Source organism: Lissotriton vulgaris, chromosome 6 (genome assembly GCF_964263255.1).
Source record: "Lissotriton vulgaris chromosome 6, aLisVul1.2, whole genome shotgun sequence".
Classification (NCBI taxonomy): Eukaryota; Metazoa; Chordata; class Amphibia; order Caudata; family Salamandridae; genus Lissotriton; species Lissotriton vulgaris.
The window spans coordinates 129,332,783-129,351,926 of NC_141694.1; the positions used below are offsets into that span (position 1 = coordinate 129,332,783).

Consider the following 19,144-nt stretch of genomic DNA (forward strand, 5'->3'; position numbering starts at 1 on the left):
AGAGTTGTTGGAGTCGTTATGCCCGATTGTACTCCCTATTGCCAAAGTTTGATCGCTAAAGGTTACATCACAATAGCGAAGAGTAATCGTGAGAGAGAGCATCTCTGATGAGTTCCCCTACCTACTTTGAAAGAGCCCGAGACACATTGCCCCCTTCTGACCCTAACTGTTGGAGCTGCATACAACAGACTAATCTAATAACACCAGCCAGGTATGGCCAAAGCTCATCCTGCTTAACACCCTCAGCATATAATCGCAGTGGAGAGGCTCGAAGACCTTCTCTAAATCCAAGGGCAACACATGCTGCCCTCAGAAAGACATCCGCCGAGCTGCCCATAACATCCCATAGCCTCCTACAGTTGTGCTAGGTATTACAGCCCAGAATAAAACCAGATTAGTTATATTTGGAAGCAATTGATTAGCTAGTAAGTTAGAAAGAATCTTAAAATCTCTATTAAGTAGCGATAAGAGACAATAAATGTACATGTCCATCAAGTCTTTATGAGGTTTAAGCATTGTGGAAATGATTATATTAAGGAGCCTGTGAGATGGCCCTACTCAAGGGAGACGGATTAGAGCTGAAGCATCTAGTGAGACAACGGGGGGACTAAGAGAGTATAAAATACAGACAGAAGCGCTTTGAATCCATAAGCCTTCACCCAAAGCAAATCATGCAGTACAGCTCTGAGCTCCTGTAAAGACAAAGGGGGTAAAAATCCTGCCTGGCCGTCGCAGTCGAACCTAGTCATGCAAGGCCAAGGAAGGTGTTGAGTGTTGACTCTGAGGAAGAAGCTGGGAGCTTATACAGGTCTTTGTAATAAGTAAAGAAAGCATAATTAATAGCCAACTAAGTGGGGGCCCGGGTTGCACCAGCAGGAGCTGGAGCAGTAGTCCTCCTATTGCAGACAGCATGTCCTGTATCCTCGCGATGCAAATGCAGGGGTTCTGGCTCTATAAAAGCCACTCTGTCTTAGAACTAAAATCCAGTGTAACTTCGCCAGGGCATCGCCCAGTGACGCTCCCCTTGGAATTTTTAGCAACATTCGGGCAGCAGAATTCTGTATCCTCTGCTCCAAGGCTCCAAGATACAGCACATTACAGTAACCGATGAGCGATATTACACACACCTGGAGAACTGTTTTAACTGTTTTCTTGGCTTCTACTCACCAGTGTGGAAATTTAATGATCAAGGTTTAGGGCAGTATCGAACCAGAATCCTAAAATCTTCACTTTAGGTTTGGGAGTAGGAGGCTGGCCCAGTTCTGAGGGTCACCATACCGCGGATCACAAAGACATTTGTTTCCCTACCACTAGAATGTCTGTTTTTCCAGCGTTCAGTTGCGGAGAGCTCAACGTCATCCAATTAGCAAGGTCCGCCAAACATTTCCAAAATTTCTGAGCCAATTCTGCTGCACCCTCCCTCAGTGTGACAATTAGCTGTGTATCGTCTGCATACAATACCATCTCTACCCCCGTAACTCTCCACAACCTCTGTCAATGGACGCATGTACACATTGAACCGAGTGGGACTCAAAGCAGACCCTTTGGGGACACCCTGTCGCAAGGGGAACGACCTATCCGCTAGAAAATTGGTCATCAAGTCAAGCGTCATTTCCCTCATCCCAGGTTTCCATAGTCGTTTCAAGAGGAGACCATGTGTTACTGTGTTGAATGCAGCGCTTAAAGATCAAGGCTGCTGTCTTGCCCTCATCTGCAGACATTCTCAGTGATTCCAAAGCTAGCAGCAGAGCTGATTCGGTACTGTACTGACATCTGAAACCTGACTGTGTATCATGTAAGATTGTTCCCTTCCATGTATCTAGTCAGTTGGTTATTAAGAAACCTCTCAGCCATTTTTGCAAATAGCGGAATTAAGGAGACCGGTCTCAGGTTTTCTTGGCGGGCGGGGTACAAAGAGGGTTTTTTTAGTAGCAGAACTAATAATGCATCTTTCCACTATCGTAGTGTACGCATAGAAAATGAACAGTTAAGTAGCCACAAACAACTGGAGCTATAGCATTACTGCCCCAAAACATCATTCTGGGGGCATAGGATCATTAGGTGAGCCAGCTTTGTCCTTGGCTAGAATATCGAGTGTCTCTCTTAGTGTTAGTGTATTAAAATTAAACAGATTTACTGATGGGAGTGTGATTCTCAGGGGATCAAAAGTGAAATCTCTGCTCTTTAAAGGAAAGGAGGCATAGATTGTCTCAATCTTTCTAACAAAACACTTATCCACAAAATTATACTGATCTACAGAAGCAGGTATAGGAGTAGTAATCCGTTCCAGAGAGGACAGATTCTTAACAATCTGAAATATCTCTTTAACAGAGCCTTTTGAGGCTTCAATTTTCTGAGTATACAACTGAGTGCGCATTTTTTGATCCGTTAATGATAGCTACTCAATAATTTTAGATAGGTAACTTTATCCTCCTTCTTATATCCTTTCCTCTAAGACGTTCCAATCTTTTGCACTCTTTTTTTCGATCTAAAAGTTCTTTGCTAAACCATTTGGCCATCAGAGTGAGTCTTAAAGTATTAATTGTCTTCAGAGGCACCAACGTATTCAACGCCTCAGTTATCCAGGTGGATATATGTCTGTTGGCATTATATGGGCAAATATCTAAAACCGGGGAACTTTCAGCTAATTTAGCCGTTAGAGCCGCTGGGGTAACTAGCGATCAGTTGCAGGTTCTTTTATCCACATTGGCTGTGCAGTAGAACCCCGAGGAGACTAGACAGTCTTTGACTCAAAAGGAGATGACAGAGGGATCAGACCACGCCACCGGTGTTATAGAAATGATTTCTATAAAATTGCCATTCGCAAAAATAGGGTCAAGAGTATGCCCTCCAGAGTGCGTGGGACCAATGACATTCTGAAACAACTCCATCACTTCGAGATCTTTCAGAAGTTATGATGCTGAAGGACATTGTGTGTCATCCAAATGTAAGTTAAGTTCCCCTAAAACTACAAATTTAGAATAGCACAGGAGATTGGGTGGAAGAAAATCTCCCAAAGCATTTAGAGAAGCTGTGGCCGGCCCTGGAGGTCAGTATATTATTAGCCCTGTTATGCTGTAAGACTGAGTAAATGAAAGAGAAAATAGGGCTGCTTCGCATCCCAGAATGGTCACGACAATTAATTTGACTAACAATTCTTTTTAAAAAATGATTGCCAACCCCCTCCTCTCTGTTTTGCTTTAGCTAATCTTGACATAGCATAAACCTCAGGCGCCGCATCCAGAACGTCTGGTGCTGATTGTTCATGAAACCAGTTTTCTACCAGGAACATGGCAGCTGGCTATTGTGAACTCAACCAGTCAGCAATCTTGAATGTATGTTTACCCAGAGACCTTCAGTTAAAAAGCAGACATCTCGATCTCCCCCTCATAACCGCTGATTTTCAATCTCTTTCCCTGAAAGTATAATGGTGTTAAAAGAAAAAAAAATCCCACTTACCCCAACCCTTTCTATCAGAACCTAGCTCAATCCCATGGAGACACTGTTCCACTATTTCCGATCTCAGAGTCAGTAATTCAGTGAATAAATAGCCTATTAAATCTTGCGTGGCACCGGCCGGGCGCAGACAGGCTTGCCTTTGGCACTCCAGCAGAGCGTCTGCTGGACGGCCGCGCAGCTGCCATAGCTGTATAGCCTGCCTCTAAGGGTGTCGCTAATCGCCAAGCAGTAAGATGAGGGGAGGCAGACAACCCACTATGGGCTCTGCACCTCCTTTTCCCCTGTAAAACAAGAGATGCCAAGTAAGTCCAATACAACACAAGCATATTGTAAAATAAGCAATTAAAATTAGCATTAAAATATCGGAGGCAGACCACCTAATATGGCCACCAATCGAGACAAGGAGCCAAGCACCTCCCCATGCTTAATGCACTACATGGAAATGAAAAACCGTGCAGAATAAACACAGGAGCCAGGCACCTGCCTGACCCTAGAGCGCTACATGGAAAGCAAACATGCGCAGTAGAGCACGGGTATCAAACCCCTTGTGTAGTAGTGCTTGTCTCTATGGCAGAGGAGAAATCCATCAATGCCGCACAGCTGCCATAGTTTTAAAGCCCGCCTCTATGGGCATGGCTAATCCTCAAGCAGTCAGACGAGGGAAAGGCAGATAACCCACTACGGGCTCCGTTCCTCCATATCCCCATTTAGATAAATGTAGTTATCTTAAAAATCTGGCATGGATCTGCCCTCCAGGACCGACTTTGGAAAACCCTGTTCAATACTGACAAGAAGGAGGGGAAGAGGGAGAAGAGGATATTGAACTGGTAATAATGAGGTGAATCCTTTGTCCAGAAAGTTTTAACACTTGAAAAAATGACTAAATTATGAAGTAATACCGTCACAAAATATGCAGCATTAGAGGGCATAGTTTGCCTTTTCTTGCCATATAGTTTAGTCAACCCTGCCACATAATAATTTTGCCAGTATGTAACGTATTAAGATTCTCTACTTATTTTAGCACTTGCAGACCCTTGCTTTACCATCTCAATTCTAACTTCGTCATAACATCCTCAGTGTTACAGGCAATTCCTCCACTTTGTGCCTGCGTCACAACTGTACACTAAATCTAGGAATATAAAAGAACCTACAGCACAGTGTGCTGCAATAAATACCAGTTTACTGAAACTCTACCTCTACTTATGAACAAAATGATTCAATACCCACATTAAGACATAATCACCATCCCCTCAAAAGCTCGCCTAACCGAAACAGTAACCCTGACATATTCACAGTTTATGTCCCTTGAATAGTAAGTTTAGATGTAAACAACTGAAGAGTCTGGTTGCATCGTTGGAAAGACTAAATCCATGTTACGTGACGCAATTCGTTAAGCATGCGATTGCCCTGTGGACAAAAGACATCTGAGTCCCCTCGCCAGTCACATAGTCATTTTATAACAGATAACCTTGGTCTCTGACCATTCCCCAAGCCCAATCTTGAGACACTGGGCATCTAGTTTGATGATAAGCTCTTGTTCAACGCACAGATCAATTTCTTTGCAGGAAAGTGTTTTGGGATCCCCCCAAAAAAATCCTTCACCTTCTCCCCAAGTCTGCCTACAAAACAGTAGTCCAGGCACTGGCTATATCCAGATTGGATTACTGTAATATTCTGTACTTGGATATCTCCCAATTGTGACATAATAGGCTTCAACTTGTGCAGAATGCAGCAGTCTCGACACTGCGCGGGCTCCTGGGGCGATCCACAATCAGTACCGTAGTAAACAAACTGCACTGGCAGGCAGTGAAACAGATAATTATCTTTAAGGCTGTTATTGTTACAAAGCACTTCCCTGCCAAGGCCCTGACTATCCGCTGGATATGGTTACTCTCTATGCTCCAAACAGAACTTTTTGATCGGCTACGTCTAAACTGGCCTCCACTCCCAGGATGAGAGAAGCTTGAGTTGGTGTCTGTGCCTTCTGTCACTTGGCTCCCAAAATTTGGAATTCACTACCAGTAGACCTTAAGCTGGTTCCCTCTGAATTGACATTCCCAAAAAAACGAAAAACCTTGCTTTTTGGTTCCATTTAGGCTCCTCCTGTTGTGCGCACTTATTTACTGTACTTAGCTTCCTAGCGCTGGGACACTTCATGTGAAGAAACCATGCGCTTTATAAATGACATTAATTTTCATAAACGACTATTAATTTGCCGGGAAGGGTAGCAATGGTCTCGAATTTATGCAGACCAGCTCCTTCGAACGACCCCGCCTCCTGTTGCGACTGGACAGGGCCTCCTGCAGATCACGCCTAACGCTTCGCCTAATTGGACAACCAAAATGTAGCCCTGCCCAGATTGAGCAAGGTCCTGCCTACCTCGTGCGCGGGGCGGAGCTTCGCCTTGTTCTTTCTGTCAGCTGGATTGGAGGGGCGGTCTCTACTCTCCCTTGTCACGGGACGCGCACGCCGCAGCGGCGACTATGCTCGGACCTCCTCCTGCCATTGCCTCTGTGACGTAGGTAGACGACGAGCTACGGAGGAGGGAGGCGTGGCCTAGTAGCCTGAACATCTTCGCCCATTGGCGGCCTCTGGGTTTGCTTTGCCTGTGGGCTGCTGGCTCCTGATTGGCTGGCCAGGCTGCTGTCGAGCCCTGACACTGACAGCTGCGCACGCGCATGAGTGAAGTAACCCACTGCTTGTTTTCACCAGCAAGCAAAGCTTCCCCGGCCATGTAGACCTGAAGCAGTGGAGGTAGGTGATTATCCAGAACGTTCAAGTTGCAACGACGCGTCGTGGTGAATCCATGCACATAGCATGCTAGTGTATGGCAGTCCCTCGGGTTGTCACTCTTGCAGGAGTACACAGGCAGTGAGTGACAGCTCACCTGTTCATGGATGGCTGGCTGCTTGATGCTAGTTTCTTTCCTCTCGTGCATGGGGCGGATCATTTGGTGTGAGATCCACCACTTTATCTTATTACCGGATACTGGTGAGCTCACCTGTGGTTAGAGCAGGGCAGTGTGACTTACTCCGTTGCGTGCAGAAAGGTGAAATGGGCTACGCGGGTGTCTGCACGTTGTGCATAGAAGGGGGCAGGCTGTGTCCTATCGCTTGTGTGCAGAGCTAGAAATGACTGTCAGACCATGTGTGCATAATAATGTCCAGGGTGTCATCTCACCTGTGCAAGGGAGGGACTTTGTGTTTGCTTTTAAACACGTTTTTAAAAGGTAATAAAGACATTGCAACAATTGACGTTTTGTGATGTACTTAGGAAAATACTATAGTTTGCAGAGACACCTGTGATGTGGCTGGAGAAACCTCACTCCTTTTCCTTGCAGTGTGTCACGATGTCTAGATGTGTGTTATCTACCCTCAGTGTTAACTATGTAAACTCAATTTCTGTGATTGATTCCCGTTGTGTGCCTCCCGACCGGTATTTGGGTTATTGCAATGATATAACACAACAACTTACATACACCAAAAACAGCCAGGGTTATTGGCTCTGTCAATAGGTGTTATCGTTTTAAGATAAATGAGTAACAACAATTCATTTGTTATAATATATTGAAAATGTTTCAATTCTGAAATTGTGAGACTGCGACCAGGGTAGTGGTTTTCAGAGTGTCCCGATCACTGAAAAATTGTCTAGCAGACGCGACAAAGAATTTTCAATTCTATTAAGGACACGGAGGCGAGGATTATGCTTCTCTTCACTTTACTGACATAAACAGCAGCCAATAAAAACTTTAAACTGGCATGACCCCGGAAGGACAACCCCCTCCAACAGTATGCACCAATCACTATCAAGTCCACTGTATAACTGTCCATGTTTATCAATACGACCTCCTCTTTCTTTGCGACACATCATCAGTCCAACAAGACCGGAGGCCAACGTGGCAACCATCGCATCCATCGTCGAGGAAGGCACCTCCTGCACCACGTCACAGATTTCCAGAGCATAGACTGTTCACCTCATGTCTGCTTGTGCTGATCTCCTGAAACAAGAACATAAGTCGTAATGGCCATTCCCAAACTTGGAAATACAACAAGCCAATAACAATCATTCGGGTGGGTACAAGAATTCATCAACCATACAACATTGCATGAAATACAATCCTGCAAGCCCGGGTGGGATAATCCTCGCCTCCGTGTCCTTAATAGAATTGAAAATTCTTTGTCGCGTCTGCTAGACAATTTTTCATTCTATGTCAGTCCACGGAGGCTCAGATTATGCTAGTTTAAAGTTTATCCACCACCACCGAGGCCACATCCACAATAGGTTTATGATAAAACACTTTAAAGGTGGAATCAGAAGACCAATCTGCCGCAGTCATGATATCTTGAAGCCGAGAGCCGGCACCAAAGGATTTCGAGGCCATAGCCCCTCTCACAGAGTGAGCCCCAAATTTAGAGGTATCAATACCCGCCAGGCCCAACAACCAGGTAACCCACCTGGCCAGAGTTGCACTGGTGACTGGGCGGAAAGGATTCTGTAATGAAATCAACAGTTGACCAAAACCAGTTCTAAATTCCCTAGTACAATCCTCATATACCTTCAAACATTTGACCACACATAATTTACTGTGATGAGGAAATGCAGGATATGCAATACATTTTGTATGCGTTTTTGTACGCCTAGAGATCGTAAAAGAAACTCCCGTGGGAGTGAATACTCTACCTGATAAATCCAAGGCCCGAATATCCGACACTCGCCTGCATGAGACCAGGCAGAGGAGAAGTGTAAGTTTAGCTGAGAGCTGTTTGCGAGACAGACCCTCATTAGCCGGCCAGGCCGCCAAAAAACGTAGGACCACTGACACGTCCCAGAGTTCAGTATACCTGGGTTGAGGGGGCTTCACTAAGCGGACTCCCCTGACTACTCTGCACACCAAAGGGTGTTCCCCAACGGGCTTCCCGTCAACATGCGGGTGCCCCGCGGAGATCGCCGATCGGAAGTTATTCACTGTTCGATAAGCCAGACCAGACCGCGCCAGTTCCGATAAGAAATTCGCTATGACAGTAATATCGGATCCCATCGGATCCCCCTGCCGTTCGTTACACCAACCAACCCATCGTCTCCAAGCTGACTCATATCGCTTGTGGGTGGAAGGTGCCCATGCCTGAGATAGGAAAAAGAGAGTGTCCTCTGAAACTCCCGGCATTTGCCAACGTCGCCGGAAAGTCTCCACGCCATGAGGGACAACTGATTCTGAAGGACCAGCGGGTGGGGAAGACCCACCGGGTCCGCGAGAAGATCCGGGAACGTCGAAATTTGCACTGGCGCTGCACAGGTGAGACTCATTGCCACCAGGAACCACGCTTGTGCTTTCCAGCACGGTGAGACCAAGACCAATTCCGCTTTCTGCCTCCGAACCTGAGCCAGAACTCTCGGGATCATGATAAAAGGAGGAAACGCATACAGAATGCCCGTCGTCCACGATTGAAGGAAGGCGTCCGAGCTGATCGCCAAGGGATCCGGGCGCCAGCTGTAAAACTGGGGAAGTTGCCTGTTGAGCCGAGAGGCAAAAAGGTCTATCACACACGGACCCCATTTGTGGTTCAATGCCCCGAAGATCCGAGGGTGCAGTCTCCAATCGCTCGCATCTCTCAAGTATCGAGAGTTCCAATCCGCCGTCACGTTGGCAGACCCCGGAATATATTCCGCCGTCACCGAAATTTGATGGGCCAGGCAATAGTGCCAGAAATCCTTCGCTATCTCCGCCAGGAGGCGAGACCTGGTCCCTCCCAGGCGATTGATGTATCGCACCGCGGACACATTGTCCATGCGTAGGAGAATGCAGCATGACACTTTCTGAGGGGACAGGGTGCGAATCGCAAAGGAACCCGCCAGAAGTTCCAGGCAATTGATGTGGAGACTCAGCTCGTCGCTGGACCATCGACCCCCCGTCTCCACCGAGCCGCAACGGGCTCCCCAGCCCCAGCGGCTGGCATCCGACTCTATCACCACTTCCGGGGTGGCCGCGAAAATGGCTCTGCCATTCCACGCATCCATATGCTCTAACCACCAGTTCATCTCCGTACGAGCCTCTGGCGAAAGTGAAACGTGTTGAGCGTAAGTCAGACCTTTGCGCAAGTGCAATGCCTTCAAACGCTGCAAGGCCCTGTAATGTAAAGGGCCCGGAAATATCGCCTGGATAGATGACGCTAGAAGTCCGACCAGACGCGCCAAAATCCTCAAGGAGATTGTCGGAGAGGCAAGCGCTCTCCTCAACTCCTTCCTGATAGCCACTCTCTTCTTGAGGGGCAAGAGTAGTTGAGCTTTCACAGAGTCGACCTGGAAACCCAGGAATTCCATCACCTGAGAAGGTTGCAAGATGGACTTCTGCAAATTCAGAAGGAAACCCAAGTCCTGAAGAAGTTGAATCGTCCAGGACAGATGGAGTGACACCATCTCCGGTGACCGACCTAAAATCAGTATGTCGTCGAGGTAAATGATGAGGCGAACGCCCCGTTCCCTCAAGTTCTGTACCACGGGTCTCATCAACTTGGTGAAACACCATGGGGCGGACGACAGCCCAAAGGGCATGGCCGAAAACTCGAACCACTGGTCGCGCCACTGAAACTGTAGAAAACGCCGGTGAGGGGGGATAATGGACACCGCCAGGTAGGCGTCTTTTAAGTCCAGGCGTACCATCCAATCTTGCTCTAGGAGGATGTCGCGTAGCAGGTGTATACCTTCCATTTTGAAGTGTCGATACACCACCCAGCCGTTGAATTCCCTGAGGTTCAACACTAGCCGATACCCCTGGTCCTTTTTGGGGACCACGAAGACAGTGCTCACGAAGCCCAGGTCGTGTGGAACGGCTTCCACAATCGCGCCCTTCTGGAGTAAGGAGCATATCTCTGCGTTGATGAAACTCTGCTCTGTCTGGGAAAAATGTAGGGCATTCGGTCTCCGCCGTTGGCTCGGGGAGGCATAGAACTCTATGTGAAATCCCTGTACTGTCTGCAACACCCAAGGGTCGCTCGTGAGTGTGCGCCACCTGTGGAGAAAAAGAGACAGTCTGCCTCCCACCATATGTTCTGACGGACACAAAAGTCGTACCTGAGTAGGAGTTGTCTCCAGAACCATTCTGCTGGCCACGATAGGATCCTCTCTGTCCTTTGCCCCTGCCTCCTCTATCGCGGGAGGGGTAGAAGTTGGAGCGTCTGTTGCCTCTGCCTCTCTGATCTGCTCCACGTGAGGTCTGTGCATAACCTCGGCCGGACCCTCGACCTCGTGGGCGTCCGGCCCTATCAAAAACACCAGTGTGGAAAACCTTCTTTATATTTGATTGCGCCCGGTCCAGCGCGGAGAAGGTGGCAACGTACTTGCCCATTTCTCTAACAAATTTGTCTCCAAAAAGCATACCATTGGCGAGGGAACCAGGTTCGGTAGGGGCCATTTCCGCCAGCTGGGAGTCGATTCTCATAAGAAAGGAGCGTCTCCGCTCCGTAGACAGGGCCACATTTGCGTTCCCTAAAAAGCACATGGCACGTTGTGCCCATTCAAGGATCTCTGACACATCCAGGGGCACCTTCCTATCCTTTGCCTTGACAGCTGCGTCCAGAATCTTTGTGAGGGGTCCAGCTACGTCCAACATTTTGTCCTGACACCCTCGCCAGGCCCTATCTAATCCCTTTTTCGGATCTTTCGCAAACTTTCTCATAAAGGCCGCCATTGTGGGGTCCAAGTCCGGTGTATCTGCCACCTTCCCTGTCAAGGATGGCCTGGGACATTCAGATCTGAGCGTGGCCCTGACACTATTGTCGAAACCCTGTCGCAGGTTACTACCCACATAGTGTGCCACCTCCGGGCACGGCACCCATTCCGTGGACCTAGGGTGTACAATGTTGTTTGGATCAAACAGAAGATTCTTCGGCGCCTGACTATCATCAGCCTTATAGGCGGTGTGTTTCACCTTCTTCGATCTCTTCCTGGACATCACCGAGTCCACCTCAGAATCAGAAGTGACCGGTGGGGACGGGGACGAATCCCCAGACGTATCCATAACCATTGAGCCATGATCCTTCATCACATTCCTGGCCATCTGTGCTAACACCTGGGCCGAGGCTTGAGGAGAGGTATCACTCTGCCGGGCTGACTTAAACTTCCTCTTGCCATATTTCTGAAGGGTGTGAGTAAAAGGCTTGAGAGCCTTGATCAATGCCTTATTCACCGACCCTTGGACATGGGTATCCAGAGCCTCAACCAAATTTTCCTCCAATTGCTCTTCCTGTGGCTCATACTCATCGTATTCATTATATTCTGCCCATTGGGAATCCTCCTCGGCGTAGTACGCCATAGCTTTAAAGCAGGGAGGTGTGGAGGAACTTCAACAGGGGGGAGCAGCCCAGGGGTGCCTCAAATACACACACACACACACACTGTAGTCCGAAAGAATCACCACTCTGAGGCTGAGATTGAGGTGGAAGGAGACCCCTTTGTGTACACAAAGCTCCCCTAGAGCAAGGCTCTAATCCGGACACGCTCCGGTAGGCGTTCTGTGAGACCAGGATTTATGCAGCCTTGAAAGACGCACGATGTGCGAGGAGCCGGTATCACTGAAAATGAAAGTCGGCTCCTCGCGCATGCGCGCCGCGTGTGGGGGCCGAACTCGACTGCCTCCTGAGCGCGAGAGACTCGCGTCTGTCTCCTCCTGCTCCACCGCCCCCTACTGAGCGAACCACGCGCACTGCCGACTCGCGCCTAAACCAACACAACAAACGCGCGGCAAATCCCTCAACCGGCAATTAAGCAACGGGAAAAAAAGACCGGCAAGGAAGCCGAAGCCTAAGCACACATCGGCAATAGGATATAAAGGTGTGGGGATCAAGACCATAACGTATGAAAACACATCAATAAATGCGAAGGCATAAAGAACACATTAAGCATAATAAAGTCAAGGGCACGATAACGCGCCAGTAAGAACCACCGCCCTTAAAACAATTAACCACCAATAAGTAGAAAACGTAAAGGGCACTTAACTCGCTGCTGCAGCAGCAAAGAAAGAGGAGGTCGTATTGATAAACATGGACAGTTATACAGTGGACTTGATAGTGATTGGTGCATACTGTTGGAGGGGGTTGTCCTTCCGGGGTCATGCCAGTTTAAAGTTTTTATTGGCTGCTGTTTATGTCAGTAAAGTGAAGAGAAGCATAATCTGAGCCTCCGTGGACTGACATAGAATCCTGTTCTGTTTATTATGCTGTAGACATGCACAGCATTTTTCACTTCACATATTGTCCATCTGCATGTCTTAAACCTCATCTCTTTCTTCTTCAGCATCTTATTTTCACTCTCTTACTTCCTCGCATCTCTTTCACTACCGCCCAAACACACAATGCACCCAGCTTACCTGCAAGAACTGTATTTTATTTTGACTTGCAAAGCATTGACAACTGTGTACCCCTTTCATTCACATTTGCACAGAATCACAATTACTGCTGGAATATGCAACCATGTGCACTACATTTGAAACCCCATCAAAACCAGGCAAACAGTGGGGGGCTAACCATGCAAAACAGGCACTTTCTCATAGCAGGATATATAGTAGTAGTGAGTAGCTGCACTATTTTAAAGGAACCTAGGAAGGTAGAGCTCTCTGATCTAACCTTGCTATTTTTATTGTCGATTATTTATTTATTTTCGGGTCTGCACAAATGCATGGGTGCAATTTTGTGACTTTCTTTATGACGTGGGGCCCTGAATAGGTCTGGAGTTAACCAAGACTTAAAAAAAAATTCTATCTCTCTATCCATCGACTGGCGTCCGCTGTTTCACAAGTAGCATATCTGCAAACAAAATAGTTTTGTTTGTTGCCAGGGACTACTGTGGCAATGTGTGCTTCTTGAGACTAACAAATATTATTTCATTTAGCCAATGTTTGTTATGATGGTGAGGGCCTGGCAGCTCCCACAAAGTTTTACAAAAGCAATGTCAAAACAAGGCACGCATTGACAAAACCAAAATGCTCACCACCAATATCAGACCAATTGGCTTTGCCAGTGCTTGTTTTTGATTCCCATTATCTTGTTAAAACTGGCACCACTGATTATCCATTAGGAATATTTTTGGGAAATGCATGCAACATATTTGACTAAATTGTGCTTCACATTTTTTTTAATCTACAGTGTCACAGTAGTTAAGCAAAATGTTTTTTTCCTAGTTGTATTTTATTTTGAAAGCAAAGGACCTTCAATTTTGCTTTCAAGCTTTTACAGATATTTGCATCTAATTAGAGAACGTTCTAGGATCATTGTATGTAGCCTCATATTGTTAAACTTTGCAAATGCGTGTACACATTGTTACACTGGAACCACTTTCAGTAGTACAGTCGGAGCTTACAACGTTTCCTTAGAGCACTCACCCTAATAGGAAGGGCTTTTGTATTAGTGAACCATAAATACAAGTTTGAACACCATGAACATATGGACAAAAATATTCACTATTACCAGCGATTGGTAATTCCATTGTCTTGGTTCACTATTGTGGTCATAATCCACTCACGTGTATTTTATTATTCCTCTATCAGTCAAAGCTTGCCCCTATTTGTTTAGGCATATCGAGTAGGGACTGTTTAGGATATTATCTTTTAATCTGACCTTCACAACGTGTAGTTTAATCGGATTTGACATATCCCTGCGTAGTGGGGATCTCTTCTCTATTTTTTTTTTATTTACTACGAGCAACATGGGAAAAACTAATAAGACTTCTACCTCACGCCCCATGACCAGGCAGTTAGCAGCTTCTACTCAACCACTACCTACGCTCACAGCTATAGATAAAATGCTGCAAAAAATGATAGGAGTCTTCTCAACTGCCATTGAAAACACTGAGGGGCGTCTCTGCCGGTGATCGTCCCTTCATAGCCTGCAGGGGATTCCTCTGAAATTACAGCTAACCCTTCAGAATATACATTATTTTTCACGTCATTCTCAGAGTTACCCTGCGCACAGCTGGACTCGGAAGCCTGTGTCCCTACAGTAGACCCGCCGCCACATTTATCACCACGAGGTAGAAAGGCCCCCCGACAGAGTCATAAACGTTGGAACCCGAAACCTGCAAGTAAACAAGCTAATAAAGCAGCCTCTAGACTGGCTGCACTGCAGTCGGAGCCTGGACTTAATCCACCTCCCATTGGGCCACCACTATGGGCTACTCACTTGCTAATTGACCTCCAGGCCCACATGGAGCAGCTCATTACCTCACACTTCAAAACACTGTCCTCCAGGATCGATAGACTGGTGACACTCATTAACAATAAAAGCTTGGGGAAAGAACAGGCTACTAGTGTACTGGGGAACATGGATATGAGAGTAGGCCACTGTCTTAGATGCCAGGCTGGGTGACAGCATCCTCCCCGTCAACCCTCCATACCATTTGGTACAGGTAGCAATGGAGAAATCCACTATAACACCATTTAACAATGATCTACCCAGGTGCACAAAAGCGCTGTCCATGTCCATCGCACCTGATATGTCGACATGTGTTCCTTGTCCCCCCTTGGTACACCCTGGGTACCAGCATGCAACCGGTAGCACACATAAATCTTCTTCTCTCCCTAAACCCCAAGAAACTAGTCAAATAAAATCCCCTCCCTGTCCTCAGCTACCGCCAGAGGCAGCACCGTATGTGGTGGTGCTTACGGGTGTTCCACCACTCGCCAGTGCTCGTGGTGAAACTTTTCCGGAGCTAAAGAACAAGGTCATCTTCTGGCTAAATAGGCACAGACCTGATGGGACAGGGTCAGGGGGAGATTCTGTTTGCACGTAGGGTTAACTGGCTGGGGACAAGACCCAAAGATATAGAGGGTGACTGCATAATTGTTAACTTTAGGGACCCTGTAGCTGTTAAACAAATATTGGGGAGTAGTGGTCCAGTTCTCCCAGGTTTAATTAACACTAGTCATTTGGGATATTTTTACTGTTTGAATTGGGTACCGGCCACGCGGGAACAACTCCTTCCCCCCCTATGTCCATTGTGCCCCAGAGTATAACATCCCAGTGGCCAACCGATTCAGGGCTCTGAGTAGTGTGGACTGACTATCGCTACCCTCGGGTGCTCCCACAATGGCCCAAAACTATGGGGTGAGTCATGAAGTAGGAGGCCCTAGCAGGGTTGTAGGGTCCATGGTACAGACCCCAGCCTAATTGTGCATGGCCTATCTTTACCAGCTAATAATTCTGCACCCTTAGTAGAAGGACGGGTGCTGGATTCCCACCTCTGTGTAACACCTATCCCTCTTGGCCAAGTCCATCCCATCGTAGCACCTCTTGGGTCAGCAGTCGTTCGTCCCACACGGATTGGTTCTTGGAATGTGGCCGGGCTGGGGCTAAAGCTACAAAATCCTGAGTGGGGGGAGTTGGTGGATGGCTTTGATCTCTGTTTATTTCAAGAGACCTGGCTTCTGTCTGCTCCCGTGAGGGTAGGATTTGCGTCATACCATAGAGCGGCAGGCCAGGGACCTAGGGGAAGACCCTCGGGAGGGCTGTGTACGTGGGTGGCAGTCCATCTGGGGTGCGTAGTAAAGGTAATCAACACTAACTGTCCAGACATTTTGTGTATTACACTCACATTAAAAGAGGGTCTGGTACGGGCAGTGATAAATGTTTACCTACGTCCTGCCCCTATACAGAAGGGCCTATCTACCCTGGAGGCCCTGGAGGCACTCTTTTCTTCCTTCCCCTCTTTTTATCGCAAAATTATCGGGGCAGATTTTAATTGTCATTTTGAGCCACTCATGGGGATTCCCTCTGTCACTACAGAAGAGGACGAGTCTTGCTCCATCCCGGAATGTTCCATGTATGCAGTAAAGCGGTTGTTGCCGTTGGCACTTGCGATTAACAAGCTGACCGTAACCTTTTCCCTAAGGGCCTGTAATGGCAGGCTCCTTCCAGATGTACCGAGTGCACGCACCTATAATAGGCCAGGGAAAAGTACGACAATTGATTATATCCTGGTCAACGTGGAATTCTGGGCACAACTAAAAGCGTTTGTTGTAACACCAAGGGTTGATAGTGATCATAATCTACTGTCTCTCGAACTAGTTAACCCTTTGGGGAATCATACGACACAGGATCGAGTAGGGACCTCTACCACTCCAAGCTTACTTCAAGCAGCGGTAGGCAGGCGTGTCAAGTGGGAGAAGGTGGCTCAAGCACCGGACATGCTAGCAGAGATCTATAACCAGGTAGCCGGAGCCTTATTAGTGGCTAGCGATTCGTGGAGTCGCAAAAGTGAGTCTTTACACTCTTCGGCCTTGCAGGCTACCCACAACACGCTATTTAACTCATTGGCCGAATTCTTTGTAACCTCCAATACTGGCAGGGTTGAGGGCACCCAAACGAGAGCACTGGTTCAACAAAAGTTGTAGGGAGGCTAAAAGTACCCTGATAAAGGAGGTGAAATGGGGTACTCAGCTGACCATCAGAAATGCACGGCTAACCTACAAAAGTATCACCTGTGCGGCCAAGTCAGAGTGGGAGGCCGACAGATGGGAAAAAATTAGAGCAGCTCTTGATGCCCGTGAGTTCAGGTCCTTTTGGAATTTGGTCCGTGGAGGCTCGGCCACAGGGTCGTCCGCTATTATCCCTAATCTCAGTTAAGAGGTGTGGCTTGCTCATTTCAAGTCCCTCATCAGGGTGTGAGGCCACTCCGGTTGATCTACACGAATTCGCAAGTATTTCTGACCCAGCCCTCGTAAGGGGCAGGGCTCACGATAGCTATCCCTTTACGATCTTGGAAATTAAGGCGGCACTTAGGAGCCTGACTCCGGGGAAGGCCCCGGGCCTCGATAAGATCCCCGGGGATCTCTATCGGACAGAGGAAAGGTGTTGGCACCTTATATTTGCACTTTTTTTAATGCCATTATGCAGGGTCCGGACATCCCCCTCGACTTGGCTGGGAGCTGAAATCATACCCATCCATAAGAAAGCTTTTCCCTTGGACCCGGCCAACTACCTCCTCATAAGCTTGATTGACGTCCTCCAGAAACTCTTCGCCAGAGCCCTCCTAACCAGGTTGCAGAGTTGGATGGACGACCACCAAATCCTAACCTCCCTGCAGGCAGGTTTCCGGGCAAGGGTTTCTACGATCGACCGGCTGTTCAGATTACAGCTGGTACTGTATTTCTAGGGGAGGGCAGTTTGTATTTGATTTTTGTGGACCTTCGGTCTGCTTTTGACCTGGTCCAGAGGGACAAGCTCCGCTTTCGACCTGGTCCAGAGGGACAAGCTCTGGGCTATCCTAAATGAGATGGGTGCCCAGGCCTATTTGTGCGAGCTACTCAAGCGTATGCACCAGGGCACGTACGCTAGGGTGAGGTTTGGGAGGGGTGGGGAATTGTCATCCCCGTTTCCAGTGGAAAGGGGAGTGAGGCAAGGGTGCGTTTTAGCCCACATGCTTTTCTCCCTATTCCTCAATGGTTTGATTGCCTTCCTATTGGGAGCAAAAAACCTGGATTCTCCTACCCTAGCTGGCCGGAAAATTCCGGCCCTAATGTTCGCGGACGATGCCCTCCTACTGTCAAAATCATCGGGGGGTATTCAGCGCACATTAGAGGCATTTTCCAGTTTTTGTAAACTAAGGAATCTGGAAATTAATTTTGCTAAAACCAAGTATATGGTGTATAACATGAAACACCCAAATTGTCCCCACCCAAACCTGGATGGAATGGCTCTCGACCGAGTTTCCACATTCGAGTACTTGGGGGTCACTTTAAATGATAGAATGGACTGGGGTTCGCAGACTGCTATAGCTAATTTGAAGCTTGCCCAGTCCTCGGGTGGTATCCTAAAAGTCTTTAATGAATCTTCCCTCAAACTGATGGGACCACCTCTAGAAATATATAAAGCTCAGGCCAGAGGCGGTGCGCTTTACGGTGCGGAATTATGGGGACATGTAAGTGTGGCCCCCCTCTCCCTCACCGAGAATAGTTTTATTAGGCGTCTTTTGAGACTTTCCCTGAGTATCCCCCTCACCCCCCCTAAGGCTGGACATAGGTCTGGTGCCTATCCAGGATGTCATCTCGAATCGTCCGTTGTTATACTGGAGACGGCTCTGAGCTACCCCGGAACTGGAGAGTTATAGGGAGGATCTGCGGGATTTGCTAGCTAGAAGGGGCGCGGGGAGGATCCCATGGTTAAAGTACATCCAGCGCCTCTCCCAGGCCCTGGGTAGGGGGGTATCTGTGGTCTTCCCCGGAGGAGGCCTGTGACCTGCTCCCTAGAAAAACTCTGAGTTCGGTGCTGAGAGAGCATGGTATGGCTCTCTTATTATCAAACTCTTCCTTGGGTAGGCTTACTAACACCTTTTTAGAGACCAAGGTCCATCCTAATTTTGAGAGATTCTTGGACGACATCCAGCCCCCCCTGGCCAAGAAACTATACATCCAGTTCAGGCACGGCTCACTTCCCCTAAGGGAGGCCACTGATAAGTGGTCAAAAGTCCCAGCCCCTGTGAGCACTTGCCCAGGATGCGCAGGTAGCAGAGAGACAGATCTACACGTTCTGCTCTTTTGCCCCTCTTAATCCCGGGCAAGAGTTAAATGGATAATTCAATTCTGCAAGTCCAGGGGCATAAGGGACTATAGAGAGATCTTTACAATTCTCAAAACTGATACCACTTTTTTGACAGTTTATGTAACAGCAAAATTCCTTCTGTCTATGTGGTTTACAGGGTG

The 19,144-nt window shown here is 47.8% G+C and overlaps 2 protein-coding genes across 6 annotated transcripts in view; one reads left to right on the plus strand and one right to left on the minus strand.

Moving 5' to 3' along the window:
• Positions 1-3,714: 3,714 nt before the first annotated feature.
• On the minus strand, positions 3,715-11,767 carry LOC147706893 (uncharacterized). The gene is made up of 2 exons (XM_086925595.1): positions 10,528-11,767; positions 3,715-3,740 (listed from the first exon to the last, which is right to left on the minus strand). The coding sequence occupies exons 1-2, from the start codon at positions 11,765-11,767 to the stop codon at positions 3,715-3,717; spliced, it is 1,266 nt and encodes a 421-aa protein (XP_086781721.1).
• The window catches only part of CLIP4 (CAP-Gly domain containing linker protein family member 4), a 303,168-nt gene continuing 290,120 nt past the window's right edge, over positions 6,097-19,144 (plus strand). For 3 of the 5 annotated variants that reach the window (XM_086926148.1, XM_086926150.1, XM_086926152.1), the window contains exon 1: positions 6,115-6,213. The gene's annotated coding sequence lies outside the window, so the exon portion shown is untranslated. Of the gene's footprint in view, positions 6,214-19,144 lie in introns of all 5 variants that reach the window. The other 2 variants (XM_086926149.1, XM_086926151.1) reach the window with 2 other exon arrangements.

Bases quoted from the DNA above. Each gene is read 5' to 3' on its own strand.
- LOC147706893 (XM_086925595.1), bottom strand. From the start codon at position 11,767: ATGGCGTACTACGCCGAGGAGGATTCCCAATGGGCAGAATATAATGAA. The intron at 3,741-10,527 runs GTACGACTTTTG...CTTGTTTTACAG, and splicing joins TGGAGACAACTCCTACTCAG to GGGAAAAGGAGGTGCAGAGC.